This window comes from Mesoplodon densirostris, chromosome 1 (assembly GCF_025265405.1).
Source record: "Mesoplodon densirostris isolate mMesDen1 chromosome 1, mMesDen1 primary haplotype, whole genome shotgun sequence".
Classification (NCBI taxonomy): Eukaryota; Metazoa; Chordata; class Mammalia; order Artiodactyla; family Ziphiidae; genus Mesoplodon; species Mesoplodon densirostris.
The window spans coordinates 167046929-167065065 of record NC_082661.1 but is presented as its reverse complement, the minus strand read 5'-3'; the positions used below and the strand labels follow the sequence as shown (position 1 = coordinate 167065065).

The 18137-nt window shown below is 36.5% G+C and overlaps 1 protein-coding gene across 3 annotated transcripts in view; it reads left to right on the top strand.

Annotated features, from left to right (window-relative positions):
• Nucleotides 1-18137, top strand: part of TBC1D19 (TBC1 domain family member 19) — a 165450-nt gene that overhangs the window by 47684 nt on the left and 99629 nt on the right. For all 3 annotated transcript variants that reach the window (XM_060091586.1, XM_060091580.1, XM_060091591.1), the window contains one exon: nt 17710-17784. In XM_060091586.1, coding sequence (XP_059947569.1) covers nt 17710-17784 — 75 coding nt within the window. The remainder of the gene's footprint in view (nt 1-17709; nt 17785-18137) is intronic.

Below are 18137 nucleotides of genomic sequence, written 5' to 3'. Positions count from 1 at the left end.
ATGAGGTGATACCTCATTGTGTTTTTGATTTGCATTTCTCTAATGATTAGTGTGATGTTGAGCAGTCTTTCATGTGTTTGCTGGCAATCTGGATATCTTCTTTGGAGAAATGTCTGTTTAGGTCTTCTGCCCATTTTTGGACTGGGTTGTTTGTTTTTTTGGACTGTGTTGTTTTTTTTTTATGACATTTTATATAAGGGACCTGAGCATCCACAGATTTGGTATGGGGGGAGGGTTCTGGAGGCAATCCCCCTCAGATACCGAGGGAGGACTGTATGGCACTATAATTTACATCAGTGGTATGATACATGCAATATGCATATAGACACACAATATTAAATAAGCAAACAATTCCATTTTATAAATGGACAAAAGACTTGAACAGATACTCACTTCACAAAAGAAAACAGTGGCCAATAAACACATCAAAAGATGTACAATATCATGTCATCAAAGGAATGTAAATTAATACCACCAGGAGATACCCACTAGGATGGCTAGAATGAGAAAGACAGATAATATCAAGTGTTGATGAGAATCAAGTAGAACTTTCATACATTGGTACAATCACTTTGGAAAACTGGCAGTTATATGTGTATATATATATATATATATATATATATATATATAAACACACACATACACATATATATGTATATATGGTTAAATATGTACCCATCCTATTGCCTAGCAATTTTTCTTCTAAATATTTACCAAAGAGAAATGATAACACATGTCCCATAAAAGACAAGAATGTTTATAGCATATTTATCCATAATAGCCCCAAATTGGAAACTACCCAAATATCCACTAACAGGTGCACGAATTTTTTTTTTTTTTGCTTTATAACAAATTTAATCAGTTATACATATACATATGTTTCCATATCCCCTCCCTTTTGCGTCTCCCTCCCACCCTCCCTATCCCACCCCTCCAGGCGGTCACAAAGCACCGAGCTGATCTCCCTGTGCTATGCGGCTGCTTCCCACTAGCTATCTACCTTACGTTTGGTAGTGTATATATGTCCATGCCGCTCTTTCACTTTGTCACAGCTTACCCTTCCCCCTCCCCATATCCTCAAGTCCATTCTCTAGTAGGTCTGTGTCTATTCCTGTCTTACCCCTATGTTCTTCATGACATTTTTTTTCTTAAATTCCATATATATGTGTTAGCATACGGTATTTGTCTTTCTCTTTCTGACTTACTTCACTCGGTATGACAGACTCTAGGTCTATCCACCTCACTACAAATAACTCAATTTCGTTTCTTTTTATGGCTGAGTAATATTCCATTGTATATATGTGCCACATCTTCTTTATCCATTCATCCAATGATGGACACTTAGGTTGCTTCCATGTCCTGGCTATTGTAAATAGAGCTGCAATGAACATTTTGGTACATGACTCTTTTTGAATTATGGTTTTCTCAGGGTATGTGCCCAATAGTGGGATTGCTGGTTCATATGGCAGTTCTATTTTTAGTTTTTTAAGGAACCTCCATACTGTTCTCCATAGTGGCTGTATCAATTTACATTCCCACCAACAGTGCAAGAGGGTTCCCTTTTCTCCACACCCTCTCCAGCATTTATTGTTTATAGATTTTTTTTTATTAGTTTCTGCTTTATAACAAAGTGAATCAGTCATACATATACATCTGTTCCCACATCCCTTCCCTCATGCATCTCCCTCCCTCCAACCCTCCCCATCCCACCCCTCCAGGCGGTCACAAAGCACCGAGCTGATCTCCCTGTGCTCTGCGGCTGCTTCCCACTATCTATCTACCTTACGTTTGGTAGTGTATATATGTCCATGCCTCTCTTTCGCTTTGTCACAGCTTACCCTTCCCCCTCCCCATATCCTCAAGTCCATTCTCAAGTAGGTCTGTGTCTTTATTCCCGTTTTACTCCTAGGTTCTTCATGACATTTTTTTTCTTAAATTCCATATATATGTGTTAGCATACGGTATTTGTTTTTCTCTTTCTGACTTACTTCACTCTGTATGAAAGACTCTAGGTCCATCCACCTCACTACACATAACTCAATTTCATTTCTTTTTATGGCTGACTAATATTCCATTGTATATATTTGCCACATCCTCTCAATCCATTCATCTGTCGATGGACACAAAGGCTGCTTCCATGTCCTGGCTATTGTAAATAGAGCTGCAGTGAATATTGTGGTACATGACTCTTTTTGAATTATGGTTTTCTCAGGGTATATGCCCAATAGTGGGATTGCTGGGTCACATGGTAGTTCTATTTTTAGTTTTTTAAGGAACCTCCATACTGTTCTGCATAGTGGCTGTATCAATTTACATTCCCACCAACAGTGCAAGAGGGTTCCCTTTTCTCCACACCCTCTCCAGCATTTATTGTTTATAGATTTTTTTTTATTAGTTTCTGCTTTATAACAAAGTGAATCAGTCATACATATACATCTGTTCCCACATCCCTTCCCTCATGCATCTCCCTCCCTCCAACCCTCCCCATCCCACCCCTCCAGGCGGTCACAAAGCACCGAGCTGATCTCCCTGTGCTCTGCGGCTGCTTCCCACTATCTATCTACCTTACGTTTGGTAGTGTATATATGTCCATGCCTCTCTTTCGCTTTGTCACAGCTTACCCTTCCCCCTCCCCATATCCTCAAGTCCATTCTCAAGTAGGTCTGTGTCTTTATTCCCGTTTTACCCCTAGGTTCTTCATGACATTTTTTTTTCTTAAATTCCATATATATGTGTTAGCATACGGTATTTGTTTTTCTCTTTCTGACTTACTTCACTCTGTATGAAAGACTCTAGGTCCATCCACCTCACTACACATAACTCAATTTCATTTCTTTTTATGGCTGACTAATATTCCATTGTATATATTTGCCACATCCTCTCAATCCATTCATCTGTCGATGGACACAAAGGCTGCTTCCATGTCCTGGCTATTGTAAATAGAGCTGCAGTGAATATTGTGGTACATGACTCTTTTTGAATTATGGTTTTCTCAGGGTATATGCCCAATAGTGGGATTGCTGGGTCACATGGTAGTTCTATTTTTAGTTTTTTAAGGAACCTCCATACTGTTCTGCATAGTGGCTGTATCAATTTACATTCCCACCAACAGTGCAAGAGGGTTCCCTTTTCTCCACACCCTCTCCAGCATTTATTGTTTATAGATTTTTTGATGATGGCCATTCTGACCGTTATGAGGTGATACCTCATTGTGTTTTTGATTTGCATTTCTCTAATGATTAGTGTGATGTTGAGCAGTCTTTCATGTGTTTGCTGGCAATCTGTATATCTTCTTTGGAGAAATGTCTGTTTAGGTCTTCTGCCCATTTTTGGACTGGGTTGTTTGTTTTTTGATATTGAGCTGCATGAGCTGCTTGTATATTGTGGAAATTAATCCTTTGTCAGTTGCTTCATTTGCAAATATTTTCTTCCACTCAGCGGGTTGTGTTTTCATCTTGTTTATAGTTTCCTTTGCTGTGCAAGAGCTTTTAAGTTTCATTAGGTCCCATTTGGTTATTTTTGTTTTTATTTCCATTTCTCTAGGAGGTGGGTCAAAAAGGATCTTGCTGTGATTTATGTCACAGAGTGTTATGCCTATGTTTTCCTCTAAGAGTTTGATAGTGTCTGGCCTTACATTTAGGTCTTCAATCCATTTTGCATTTATTTTTGTATACGGTGTTAGGGAGTGTTCTAATTTCATTCTTTCATATGTAGCTGTCCAGTTTTCCCAGCACCACTTATTGAAGAGGCTGTCTTTTCTCCATTGTATAGTCTCGCCTCCTGTATCAAAGATAGGGTTACCATATGTGCGTGGGTTTATCTCTGGGCTTTCTATCCTGTTCCATTGATCTATATTTCTGTTTTTGTGCCAGTACCATACTGTCTTGATTACTATAGCTTTGTAGTATAGTCCGATGTCAGGGAGCCTGATTCCTCCCGCTCTGTTTTTCTTTCTCAAGATTGCTTTGGCTATTCGGGGTCTTTGTGTTTCCATACAAATTGTGAAATTTTTTGTTCTAGTTCTGTAAAAAATGCCATTGGTGGTTTGACAGGGATTTCATTGAATCTGTAGATTGCTTTGGGTAGTAGAGTCATTTTCACAATGTTGATTCTTCCAATCCAAGAACATGGTATATCTCTCCATCTGTATCATTTTTAATTTCTTTCAACAGGGTCTTATAGTTTTCTGCATACAGGTCTTTTGTCTCCTTAGGTAGGTTTATTCCTAGGTATTTTATTCTTTTTGTTGCAATGGTAAATGGGAGTGTTTCCTTAATTTCTCTTTCAGATTTTTCATTATTAGTGTATAGGAATGCAAGAGATTCCTGTGCATTAATTTTGTATCCCTCTACTTTATCACGTTCATTGAGTAGCTCTGGTAATTTTCTGGTAGCATCTTTAGGAATCTCTATGTATAGTTTCATGTCATCTGCAAACAGTGACAGCTTTACTTCTTCTTTTCTGATTTGGATTCCTTTTATTTCTTTTTGTTCTCTGATTGCTGTGCCTAAAACTTCCAGAACTATGTTGAATAAAAGCAGTGAGAGTGCAACCTTGTCTTGTTCCTGATCTTAGACGAAATGGTTTCAGTTTTTCACCATTGAGAATGATGTTGGCTGTGGGTTTGTCATATATGGCCTTTATTATTTTGAGATAGTTCCCTCTATTCCTACTTTCTGTAAAGTTTTTATCATAAATGGGTGTTGAATTTGTTGAAAGGTTTTTCTGCATCTATTGAGATTATCATATGTTTTTTATCCTTCAATTTGTTAATGTGGTGAATCACATTGATTGATTTGCGTATATTGAAGAATCCTTGCATTCCTAGGATAAACCCCACTCATCGTGTTGTATGATCCTTTTAATGTGCTGTTGGATTCTGTTTGCTAGCTTTTTGTTGAGGTTTTTTGCATCTATGTTCATCAGTGATATTGGCCTGTAGTTTCTTTTTTTGTGACATCTTTATCTGGTTTTGGTATCAGGGTGATTGTGGCCTCATAGAATGAGTTTGGGAGTGTCCTTCCCTCTGCTATATTTTGGAATACTTTGAGAAGGATAGGTGTTAGTTCTTCTCTAAATGTATAATAGAATTCACCTGTGAAGCCATCTGGTCCTTGGCTTTTGTTCTTGGAAGATTTTTAATCATAGTTTCAATTTCAGTGCTTGTGATTGGTCTGTTTATATTTTCTAATTCTTCCTGGTTCAGTCTTGGAAAATTGTACCTTTCCAAGAATTTGTCCATTTCCTTGTGGTTGTCCATTTTATTGGCATATCGTTGCTTGTAGTAATCTCTCATGATCCTTTGTATTTCTGCAGTGTCAGTTGTTACTTCTCCTTTTTCATTTCTAATTCTATTGATTTGAGTCTTCTCCCTTTTTTTCTTGATGAGTCTGGCTAATGGTTTATCATTTTGTTTATCTTCTCAATGAACCAGTTTTTAGTTTTATTGATCTTTGCTATTGTTTCCTTCATTTCATTTTCACTGATTTCTGATCTGATCTTTATGATTTCTTTCCTTCTGCTAACTTTGGGGTTTTCTTGTTTTTCTTTTTCTAATTGCTTTAGGTGTACGTTTAGGTTGTTGATTTGAGATGTTTCTTGTTTTTTGAGGTAGGATTATATTGCTATAAGCATCCCTCTTAGAACTGCTTTTGCTGCATCCCACTGGTTTTGCGTTGTTGTGTTTTCACTATCATTTGTTTCTAGGTATTTTTTGATTTCCTCTTTCATTTCTTCAGTGTTCTCTTGGTTATTTAGTAGCATATTGTTTAGCCTCCATGTGTTTGTATTTTTTACTGTTTTTTTTGCCTGTAACTGATATCTAGTCTCATAGAGCTGTGTTTGGAAAAGTTACTTGATACGATTTCAATTTTCTTAAATTTACCAAGGCTTGATTTGTGACCCAAGATATGATGTATCCTGGGGAATCTTCCATGAGCACTTGAGAAGAATGTGTATTCTGTTGTTTTTGGATGGAATGTCCTATAAATATCAGTTAAGTCCATCTTGTTTAATGTGTAATGTAAAGCTTGTTTTTCCTTACTTATTTTCATTTTGGATGATCTGCCCATTGGTGAAAGTGAGGTGTGAAAGTCCCTTACTATGCTTGTGTTACTGTTGATTTCCCCTTTTATGGCTGTTAGCATTTGCCTTATGTACTGAGGTGCTCCTGTGTTGGGTGCATAAATATTTACAATTGTTATATCTTCTTCTTGGATTGATCCCTTGATCATTATGTAGTGTCCTTCTTGGTCTCTTGTCATAGTCTTTATTTTAAAGTCTATTTTGTTTGATATGAGAATTGCTACTCCAGCTTTCTCTTGATTTCCTTTTGTGTGGAATATCTTTTTCCATCCCCTCACTGTTAGTCTGTATGTGTCCCTAGGTCTGAAGTGGGTCTCTTGTAGACAGCATATATGCGGGTCATGTTTTTGTATCCATTCAGCCAGCCTATGCCTTTTGGTTGGAGCATTTAATCCATTTACATTTAAGGTATTATCGATATATATGTTCCTATTACCATTTTCTTAATTGTTTTGGGTTTGTTTTTGTAGGTCATTTCCTTCTCTTGTGTTTCCTGCCCAGAGAAGTTCCTTTAGGATTTGTTGTAATTCTGGTTTGGTAGTGCTGAATTCTCTTTTCCTTGTCTGTAAAGGTTTTAATTTCTCTGTTGAATCTGAATGAGATCCTTGCTTCGTAGAGTAATCTTGGTTGTAGATTTTTCCCTTTCATCACTTTAAGTATGTCCTGCCACACCCTTCTGGCTTGCAGAGTTTCTCCTGAAAAGTTAGCTGTTAACCTTATGGGGATTCCCTTGTATGTTATTTGTTGTTTTTCCCTTGCTGCTTTTAATATTTTTTCTTTGTATTTAATTTTTGATAGTTTGATTAATATGTGTCTTGGCATGTTTCTCCTTGGATTTATCCTGTATGGGATGCTATGCGCTTCCTGGACTTTATTGACTAATTCCTTTACTATGGTAGGGAAATTTTCAACTATAATCTCTTCAAATATTTTCTTAGACCCTTTCTTTTACTCTTCTTCTTCTGGGACCCCTATAATTTGAATGTTGGTGCATTTAATATTGTCCCAGAAGTCTCTGAGACTGTCCTCAATTCTTTTCATTTTTTTTTTTCTTTATTCTGCTTTGTGGTAGTTAGTTCCACAATTTTATCTTCCAGGTCACTTATCTGTTCTTCTGCCCTAGTTATTCAGCTATTGATTCCTCCTAGAGAATTTTTATTTTCATTTATTTTGTTGTTTGTCATTGTTTGTTTGCTCTTTAGTTCTTCTAGTTCCGTGTTAAACGTTTCTTGTTTTTATCTGTTCGATTTCCAAGATTTTGGATCATCTTTACTATCATTACTCTGAATTCTTTTTCAGGTAGACTGCCTATTTCCTCTTCATTTGTTTGGTCTTGGGGTTTTTTCCCTGCTCCTTCATCTGCTGCATATTTCTCTGTCTTCTCATTTTGTTTAACATACTGTGTTTGGGGTCTCCTTTTTGCAGGGTGCAGATTTGTAATCCCATTGTTTTTGGTGTCTGCCCCCAGTGGGTGAGGTTGGTTCAGTGGGTTGTGTAGGCTTCCTGGTGGAGGGGACTGGTGCCTGTGTTCTGGTGAGTAGGGGTTTATCTTGTCTTTCTGGTGGGCAGGACCACATCCAGTGGTGTGTTTTGGGGTGTCTGTGAACTTAGTATGATTTTAGGCAGCCTCTCTGCTAATGGGTGAGGTTGTGTTCCTGTCTTGCTAGTTGTTTGGCATGGGGCATCCAGCACTGGAACTTGCTGGCCGTTGGGTGGAGCTGGGTCTTAATGTTGAGACTGAGATCTCTGGGAGAGCTCTCACTGATTGATATTACATGGGGCCAGGAGGTCTCTGGTGGTCCAATGTCCTGAACTTGTCTCTCCCATCTCAGAGGCTCAGGCCTGTTATAGCCTGGAGCACCAAGACCCTGTCAGCCATACAGCTCAGAAGAAAAGGGAGAAAAAAAAGAAAGAAAAATAAAGTTAAAAAAATAAATAAGTACAATTATTAAAATAAATAATAATAATAATAATTTTTAAAAAGAGTAACCAAACCAATAAACAAATCTACCAATGATAACAAGCGCTAAAAACTAAACTAAGATAAACATAAAAATCAGAAACAAGTCAGTCGCAGACATCAAACCCCAAGTCTGCAGTTGCTCCCAAAGTCCTCTGCCTCCATTTTGGGATGTTGTCTATTCAGGCATTCCACAGATTCAGAGTACCTCAAGTTGATTGTTGGGATTTAATCTGCTGCTGCTGAGGCTGCATGGAGAAATTTCCCTTTTTCTTCTTTGTTCAGACAACTTCTGGGGTTCAGCTTTGGTTTTGGCCCCATGTCTGTGTGTGGGTCGCCCTCAGGCATCTGTTCCTGCCCAGACAGAACAGGGTTAAAACAGCAGCTGATTAGGGGGCTCTTGCTCATTCAGGCCTTTTGGGAGGTCTGAGGTCTTCTGCCAGTGTTCAGTAGGTGTTCTGTAGGAGATGTTCCACATGTAGATGTATTTTTGATATATTTGTGCGGAGGAAGGTGATCATCGTGCTCCTCCGCCATCTTGAATGTCCCTCACTACTAACTTTTATAACTACCAGCTTTCAATCTGTCTTTCTCCTTATGTGCCTTCAATACTATTAACTTTAACCTCAAGCGGATGAACCCTTATAATGTGTCTCACTGCCTTCTAACAGACCTTCAGTGATTGCCAATTGCTAACAAATGAAGTTTCTACTCCACAGCCCACCATTTAAGAGTTTTTACTATCTGTCCCCAGCTGCTCCTTCCACTTTATCAGTCTCTGCTGTCTTATAACTGCCATTTGTGCCATTTCAAGTGAATCAGTTTGCCTTTCCTCTTTCATCTTTAGCACTTACTTTGTTTTCCTGTCATGGAAAGCCCTCTGCCTGCTTTACATTATGTAAATCCCATCTATTTTGTGTCAACTCAGATGGCATCTCTTCTCTGACGTTGTTATTACCCTGTTGAAAAGTATCTCTCCCTCTTTTGCACTCTTGTAGCACGCTGTCATTTCATGGCCTTCATTCACAAATTGCATTCTATTATAGTAATTTCTGTACGCATCTTTCTGTCTTTTCCTATAAGCCTCTGGAAAGCAGTAACAATTTTAAAAAGACTTTTGTCTAACTGTTACCTCTAGTATACTGACCTTTATGTAGCAGGAGCTTAGTAAGTTTATAATGAATCAATAAGTAAAGGCATTTACTATCCTTTCTAGCAATTATTACAATATTTACTTAAAAGATATTTACTGAATGCCTACGAGTAGAAGACACTCTGCTATGTGCTGTGAAGATTCAGAAATAAATTAGATACAGATTCTGTCTTCATGTAACTTCATGATTTAATAATTGAAATAAGACTTGGACATGTGTACCTATAACATAAGGTAGAAAGTGCTGTGTGCTATAGGGAAGATGGCTAGGAAGTTTTCTGGGCTGATGAGGAGAAGAGGCTCCTTATACTGCATCAGCATTTTCCAGTGTTTTATGCTGAATCCTAGCCCTGAGAGATGCTCCATAAAAGGGGGTTCCAGGGACAAATAAGTTTGGGGATGGAAGTACACATTGCCTTCCTCTTGGTGAATCACAATTTATTATTTTTAGTGGACTTGATTTTTTTATAAGAGTTTTAGATTTACAGAAAAATTGAGAAGACACTACAGAGAGTTCCCATGGAACCCGTACCCAATTTCCCTATTAACATCTTACATTACTATGGTACATTTTTTACATTTAGTGAACTAATATTAATACAGTATTAATAACTAAAGTTCATACTTTATTCAGATTTCCTTAGTTTTAACCTCATATCCTTTTTCTGATTTAGGATTCCATCCAGGATACCACATTACATTTGGTTGTCATGTCTCCTTAGGCTCCTCTTGGCTATGACAGTTTCTCAGACTTTCCTTGTTTTTTATGACCTTAAAAGTTTTGAGAAGTACTGGTCAGATATTTAGTAGAATATTCCTCTCTTGGAATTTGTCTGATGTTTTTCTCATTATTAGACTAGGGTTGTGGGTTTTTTGGAGGAAGATCACAGATATAAAATGCCATTTGTATTCATTAAATTATATCATGGTATGTACTATCAATATGATATATCACTGTTGATGTTGACCGTGATTACCTGATTGAGGTATTATTTGTGAGGTTTTTCCACTGTAAAACTACTCTCCCCCCCCCCCCTTTGTATGTATACTGTACCATCTGAAAGGAAGTCATGGTCCACACTTGAGGAGAAGTTATGTTCCACCTCCCTGAGGGGGCGAGTATCTACAGAAATCATTTGGAATTCTTCTGCATGGAAGAGTTGTCTCCTCTCCCCCATTTATTTATTTATTCAGTCATTTATTTTTATCAGTAGGGACTCATGGATATTTATTTTATACTTTTTTTAAATCTAATACTCCTTAATTTTGTTGCTTACAATTTCTTTTGGCATGTTAACAGCTCAGAGAGGTTGTGCAATAAAGAAACTGTTTAATTTTTATTTAATCTAGTGTTGTTCAAACTTATGTAATCTATTTCCATGTAAAATACTTTGGGAACTATTTTGCTACACCGTTCACAGAAAGCAATATTTGAAGAAACTTATATGCAGTGTGATAAATATAAGTGCATAAGTTTTCTTGTGAAATAATAGTAGTAAGCACATAGATCTCTAATTATGTGCCAGGTACCATTCTAGTGCTTTACAAGTATTCACTCATTTTATATTTATGCTGACTCTATGAAATGAGTTACTCTTACGGTCTTCGATGGGGCCAACTTTAACAAACTACTAAGTGGAAGACCTGGAATTTGAATCTGGACAGCCACTCCAGAATCTACACTACCTGATGATATTCAGCCTATTTCTGTATCCAGTCCAGAAATGCTCAGACAACCTCAAGATGTGCTGCGTGGTTGAATTTATCCTATTCACTGTCAATCCAGTAACCTTAGCAAAAATGAGAATTTTGCTAGTTTTATATTACTTCAATTCACATCCCCTTCCTAATTGGTCTTTCTGCTTTCTGTATTGTCACTCCATTTCTTAAAACTTCTAAGACTTTTAGGATAGAGCTCCAATTCCTTACTTTTGCTTAAAAGGCTATAAGTGATCTTGCCCATTTTTACTGTTCAGGTCTCATCTTTTGCCTCCTCACACTGTCCCTCCCCCTACTGCCACTCCCAAGCCCACTTCCACACATGTACGTTCTCTCTCTCTAGTCATACTTGATCTCCTCAGTTGTTCCCCAGCAGGAGAACCTGTGCTCATGCTGTTGCTTCTACCCAAAACTGCCTACCCTCAAATCCCACATATTTTTGGCTAACTTCTGCATATTCTTCAGGTCCTGTGTTAGATGATAGTTTCTTTAAGAAGGACTTCTGACCCCTAGTTCTCAGATACTCAGATATTTATCCTGTTTCTCCAATCTTCCACATGGGAGGCACCCTATAATTCCCACCACAATACTTGGGTTGTGTGTATCATCACTAGATTCTGTAGAGCAGGACCAGTGTCTCTCTTTTCACAATTGTATCTGCAACATCTGGCATAGTGCCTAGCCCATGGTAGATGCTCAATAGATATTTTTTAAAAATAATGAATGAATTGAATAATCAAAAACTGCAAAGTATTCCCTTTTAGAAAATATTCATACCCTTATCCCTAGTAATTTCATTTCTCAGACCCTAAAGGAAAGAATCAGAGAAACACAGAAATTCATGTTCATGATAATAGTAAAAAAAAATTTTATTTTATTTATTTTTTTTGCGGTACACAGGCCTCTCCCGTTGCGGAGCACAGCCTCCAGAGGCGCAGGCCCAGCGGCCATGGCTCACAAGCCCAGCCGCTCCATGGCATGTGGGATCTTCTCAGACCGGGGCACGAACCCGTGTCCCCTGCATCGGCAGACGGACTCTCAACCACTGCGCCACCAGGGAAGCCCAATAGTAACAAATTTTAAAGCATCTAAATGAACAGCAATAGGGCCTGCTTAAATATAACATGGAAACTCCAAAAGACAGTGTTATACAGGCATCAGAAATGACATTTTTGAAGAAATATAATGACATGGGAAATTGCATATGATATAATCTTAAATGGAAAAGCAAACTATAAAAGCAAAATAATTCTACGTTAATTAAATGTATATATATGCGTGTGTATATTCATACACAGATATACATCTCAATTGTACACATACATGCATAGAAAAAAATGAAGAGAATAAAATGGTAACTGGTTATTTTGGCTGATTGAAATCTATGAATGCTTATTTATTATTTTATTCTTTACATATTATTGTTTTTCCAACTATCTTGAATAAATGTGTTACTTTTATAATCGGAGAATTATTAAAACCTTTTTCCATTAGATAGCTGGATGATTATTATTTTGTTTTACTTTATTCTTTTCAGGGTGAAGAAAGTAATTTTTAACTTTATAATTTCATAGTTGTTTGCATGTTATATATTTATTATATATTTTTAATGACTTCTTATTTATTTTCATCACTATGAAAAAGTAGCAAGGTGATAGTTAATACCCATTTAAAGATTTCAATACAGTTGCAGTTCTTTTGTGAATCTTTTGCCTCTCATGGCTTAGAAACTACTGTATTTATAAAACTCTTGAAATACTTTGAGTTAATACCATAGATTCCAATTATTAGGGAAACTGATTAGAATGCAACAATAATTTCATTTAGAGAGGATATGGGTTTAGGTAAAAGGTAATGTCTTCCTATTTAAACATTTTAAATGTAAAATGCCATTCATTTTCCTTTTAAACAACATTTTAAAAGATCTTTATAAGTCTTTGGGGTAGAAACTATTACTTTCTTCTTATTTTGTATTAATGCACTGTCATTTTTCAATAACTTATTTGCTGCTTCTACTTTTTTTGGTGCTAGGTACACACTGAAATTTTTACTTAAATAATAACATAGAAATAACTATGATTTTTTTGAACATTTAGTTTTGAGACATAGGGCTTATTTATTCACCTTCAGAAATAGGACCTGAGAAAAATTAAGTATCTGTAAAACTGGAGCTAAAGTGGACCTTCACATTTATCCAGTCCAACCTCTAGAGTTCATCTTTTTTTGCTGGAGAACTTCTGGAAACAGGGAATTCACAATTTCACTGACTTAACCCATTTTGATTAAGTCTTCTTACTTGTTGGAAAGTTTCTTGCTTGTGTTAAATGGTTACATGCTCCTTATAACATTTACTCACTGGTCTGAGCTTTGTGCTTTATAGATAGAAAGCATTCAGTACATGTTAGTCAGTGAGACAAAGGAATGAGTGAATACCACTTACTCAAGATTAGAGTTCTTGAGGGAACCTAAAGGATGACCCAGCTTAAAAGCAGCCACTTGCTTCATCTTGGATTTCTCCTCATTGTCAGGAAATCCTATTACTATTTCTGATGTCTGAGCAAATGATTTCTCTGACCATCCAAGACTTCTATGAAATGACTTCTGACCATCTGACTGAAGTTCTTGCAAGGCGTACCTTGGAAAAATCCTGCCAACCTTGCCATAGATATGGAACAGGGAATAGGGAAGTGGCCAACCACTGGAGTCACTTTTCTTTCATTATTTTTAGGATTTTCAAGGAAGTGGTATGTGTTCTGTTGTCAACTAGAAGTTTTGATATACCTGGCTTCCTATTGCTGCTTATTGTTTTACGTTTTCTTTGGTTTATGACATATAGACTGGTGTAGCCCTTATGAACTTTTTGTAGCTTATATTATTTGTTTCTATCTTATCCTCCCCACCCTCACTACAGGGATGCTGTTTCATTCATCTTTTAGTGACATGTGTTTAATAGGTGCACAATAAACATTTGTTGAATCCATGTCTTTTCATTATTTGAAAACTCAGCTGTTACACCTCATTTCCCCCTTTTCTAGCCATAAAAATTTGATTTTTTCTGAATTGAACATCCTTTTCCTCTTTCCTTCTCTCAGTTTTAAGTTGTTCTTCTCTTCTGGATCATTTCCAAGTTTCCTTTTTTTGTTGTTGGCTGCATCAGATCTTAGTTGCGGCATGCGGGATCTTTCGTTGTTGTGCATGGGCTCTTTGTTGTGGTGCATGGGTTTCTCTCTAGTTGTGGTGTGCAGGTTTTCTCTCTCTAGTTGTGGTGCGCAGGCTCCAGAGCACATGGGCTCTGTAGTTGTGGCACGTGGGCTCCAGAGTGAATGGGCTCTGTAGTTTGTGGCACGCAGGCTCTCTCGCTGAGGCAGGTGAGCTCAGTAGTTGTGGTGGGCGGGCTTAATTGCCACATGGCATGTGGGATCTTAGTTCCCCAACCAGGGATCAAACACTCATCCCCTGCATTGTAAGGCAGATTCTTTACCACTGGACAACTGGGGAAGTCCCCATTTGCAAGTTTCTGCTTTAGTTGCAGAGCACAGAAAAAATGATAATTGAGTAAAACTTTGTGCAGCATTGCTTCAGTTCTTAATATTCTTTTCCATTCTAATCTCAGGTGTTCTTTTAAAAAGTTTCCTCATTTGTAAAATGAGGGTTATGATACACATCTCACAGGATTAATAAAATATGTAAACACATGAAAATCACATAGCTCTGTTTCCTAAATTATTTTCATTCAGAATGCTTTCTCCTAATATCTAACTTCTTTTCTTTGTAACTTTTTTCCTAACTAGTTTCTCTGTATATTACATGTAACATTAAATTTAAATTTGGTAAGTTGAAATACTTGGTATAGTGGGATATCCATTTAGGAGAGCTATGATTAATCACTTGAAATTGTACTTTATTGAAAACATCTGAAGAGATGTTTTTGTTAGAATAATTTTTTAAAGGATAAGATAAATATGTTTCAGAATATCTTATCAAGGTATAATTACAGAAAGTATCATTCTATTTTAAATGGTCTTCATGTTTGAGTTTTTAGTAGGTTTTATGCTGTATTAAAATTGTGTATTGCAGTCTTGAAAATATGCACAGTGTATAAGCCACACATTGATGTCTGTTGTAACTTTAATTTTGTTTTTATACCTTAGAGTTATTTTCTTTTTATCAACTCAAGAGCCCTCTTATTAGTGGTTGAAAATGAGAATTTTTGGAATCATAATTCAATAGCTAGAAATTTAGTTCTTTATATAATAGGATAAGTAATACAAATTCAGGGATTGACTTTTTAATCTTTACGCAAATTTTATTTTAAAGTAATGGCTGAATTAAAATTACAGTTTTTTAAATTAAACTTTCTCATACCTGCTCCCCCAACAATCTGGAGTTGGGGGAGTAAGTGACAGAAGGCTTATTAGAGGAAATTATTTTTAAGCTGAGATCTGAATGTTGAATAAGATTTATCTAGATAAATTGGGGATAAGGATGTTGAGGGTGGAAATGGGTTATACTGCAATAATTAAAGTTTGGTCATGAATAATGTACCCAAATGTATTTTAAGTCTTGGATCTAAGAGAACTTTTTACAGTTAAAAAAAAAAAAGAAAGAAAGAAAAGAAAAGAGAGAGAATTGAAAATAAGCCAGTAAATGGAATTCGTTTTGGGGGTATTTCATGCAATTAAAAAAATATTTTTATTAATTTTATTTATTTATTTGGCTGCATTGGGTCTTTGTTGCTGCGCACGGGCTTTCTCTAGTTGTGGTGAGCGGGGGCTACTCTTCGTTGTGGTGTGCGGGCTTCTCGTTGCAGTGGCTTCTCTTGTTGCGGAGCATGGGCTTCAGTAGTTGTGGCTCACGGGCTCTAGAACGCAGGCTCAGTAGTTGTGGTGCATGGGCTTAGTTGCTCTGCGGCATGTGGGATCTTCCTGGACCAGGGATCGAACCTGTGTCCCCTGTACAGGGTGCTCCGGGTCCACCAGCAGTGGGAGGATGGCCACTCAGGCCCTGGCAGGGCACTTGCATTTCAGACTCCTCTGCAGCCAGGGGCCACAGCTGGGGCAGGGCCGGGTTACCTGCCCAGGGTGGGAAGGTGGTGGGGTCACACGGTATGGGCAATATTTCATGTAATATATTAAGAGTATTCTTTTATTCTTGAAAACCTATTTCTACATATTTAGTAAATTAAGCCTTATGCATTTCACACAAGTTCTGTATTCCTCCTATAGATGATTTTTTTCCTGTTCATTCTTTGCTTAGGCAGTTGTATCTGATTATTTTTAAATACTTGCAACATAACTTAGGGTAAAATCTGTTCACTTATTGAGAATTTATTATGTGCTAGACAAAGTGTGATATGTGCTATGATAGGTGAAGGAAGAGGTGCTGTGAGAACCCATAAGCAAAGGTACTGAATATTATCTGGGATGAGGGGCCAGGTAAGAGAAGGCTTAATAGAGGTAAAGACCTGGAAGGTGAATAAAATTTATTCAGATAATGTAGGAATGAGTATGTTGGGATGGGAGGAGAGCATGGAGGGTTTATTCCAGATAGAGAGTAATGTATTTAAATATGTGTATTAAAGAAGAAGCTCTGAATAATGATAGCTGTAGTAAAAGCTATCAATTATTGAATGATTATTATCATTATTGTGTCACTGCTCAAAGTACTTTTAATCTTTATAACAATCACATTATGGAGCTATTATTATTATTCTACTTTTATTGTCTGGTTGTAACTGTCCTCTATGGGTAATGTAATATATAATTCTCTCCTTTTCTCCTCATTTGGGTTAAATTTTGGAGCTTTGGCATTTTATTTTAGTTTTAGTGAGTCAGAAGTGGTCTGTAGGCATATTTTAATAAAAAAGACCCAAAAATTATGGCATTTTAGCTTGGCATTAAAAAGAATAGTTTACTAAAATATGGTATATATGGATAATCAATTTATGATTGACCATTAAAATTAACTTATTATTTCAAGTTTACAAGAAATGTAATAAATACTGTGAAAAGGTAGTAAGACCAGTCCAGATTGTGACACATAAAAAACGAGTGGTCTGGACTCCTCCAAAAAGTCAATATGAAAAAGAAAAGGATGAAAGCACTCTAGATTAAGCTACAAGGAATGAGACATAACAACCAAATGTATTGTAATGCATTCAATTTTAATGGATCCAGGATTTTAAAAAATATAAAGACATTTTTGGGGATAATTGGAAATTTTTGAATATGGACTAAATATTAGATAATATGAAATATTATTGTTAGTGTTTTTAGGTGTGACAGTGGTAATGTGGTTATGTAGGAGAAGGTTCTTATTCTTAGAAAACTCATGATGAAGTATTTAGGGTAAAATATCATGTTTGGAAAAATTATAACAATTTCTGTAAAATTTTATTTTACTAGGTCATTAATGGGATTCCTGAGTATCAAACATTTATAAAATGCTTAAATCTAACTTACCTTTTTATTATCTGCTGTTTTCCCTTGTAATGTTTATCACCATCTGATTGTTGATTTATTTTTTTGTCTATCTTCATTCCCATCCTCCACTAGAACGTCAGTTCCATGAGGACGGAGACTTTCTGTTACTCACAGCTTACTTCACAGCACTAAGGATAGTATCTGGCACATAGTAGGCAGCAATCAATATTTGTTGAGTAAACTAATGAATAAAGATAACCAATCTCAACCAACTTCACCATTTCTATATAACTCATAGCATCTTTAATGTTTTAAAATCAGTTTTGGTACTGTTAACCAGAAATAATAATAGATTGTTCCTTATGTTTCAGGGAAGTTGGGAAAAAAGAATTTTGAAGAGTTTAAATAGTATGTGCACTGAATTGAGTATCCCATTGGCACAAAAGGTACTTTTTTTTTTTTTTGATTGGAGTATAGTTGCTTTACAACGAAATGAATCAGCTCTTATGTATACATATATCCCCTCCCTCTTGGACCTCCCTCCCACCCATCTAGGTCACCACAGAGCACGGAAAGTACTTTTAACATTTAAGTATTTTTTTGTGAATCAAGTACTAGGAAGTATCATGAAATAACTGTCAGGCAGATTTATCTTTTTTTATTACTAGTATATCAGTTTGTTTTGAAACAAAAATCTGTAAAAGGCCAATTATGTGGATGTAGTTTATATAGGTTTCTATTATGTATGCTATAGTGCTTTTTGTAATAAACCTATATCTTGAGAATAAATATAGACTCT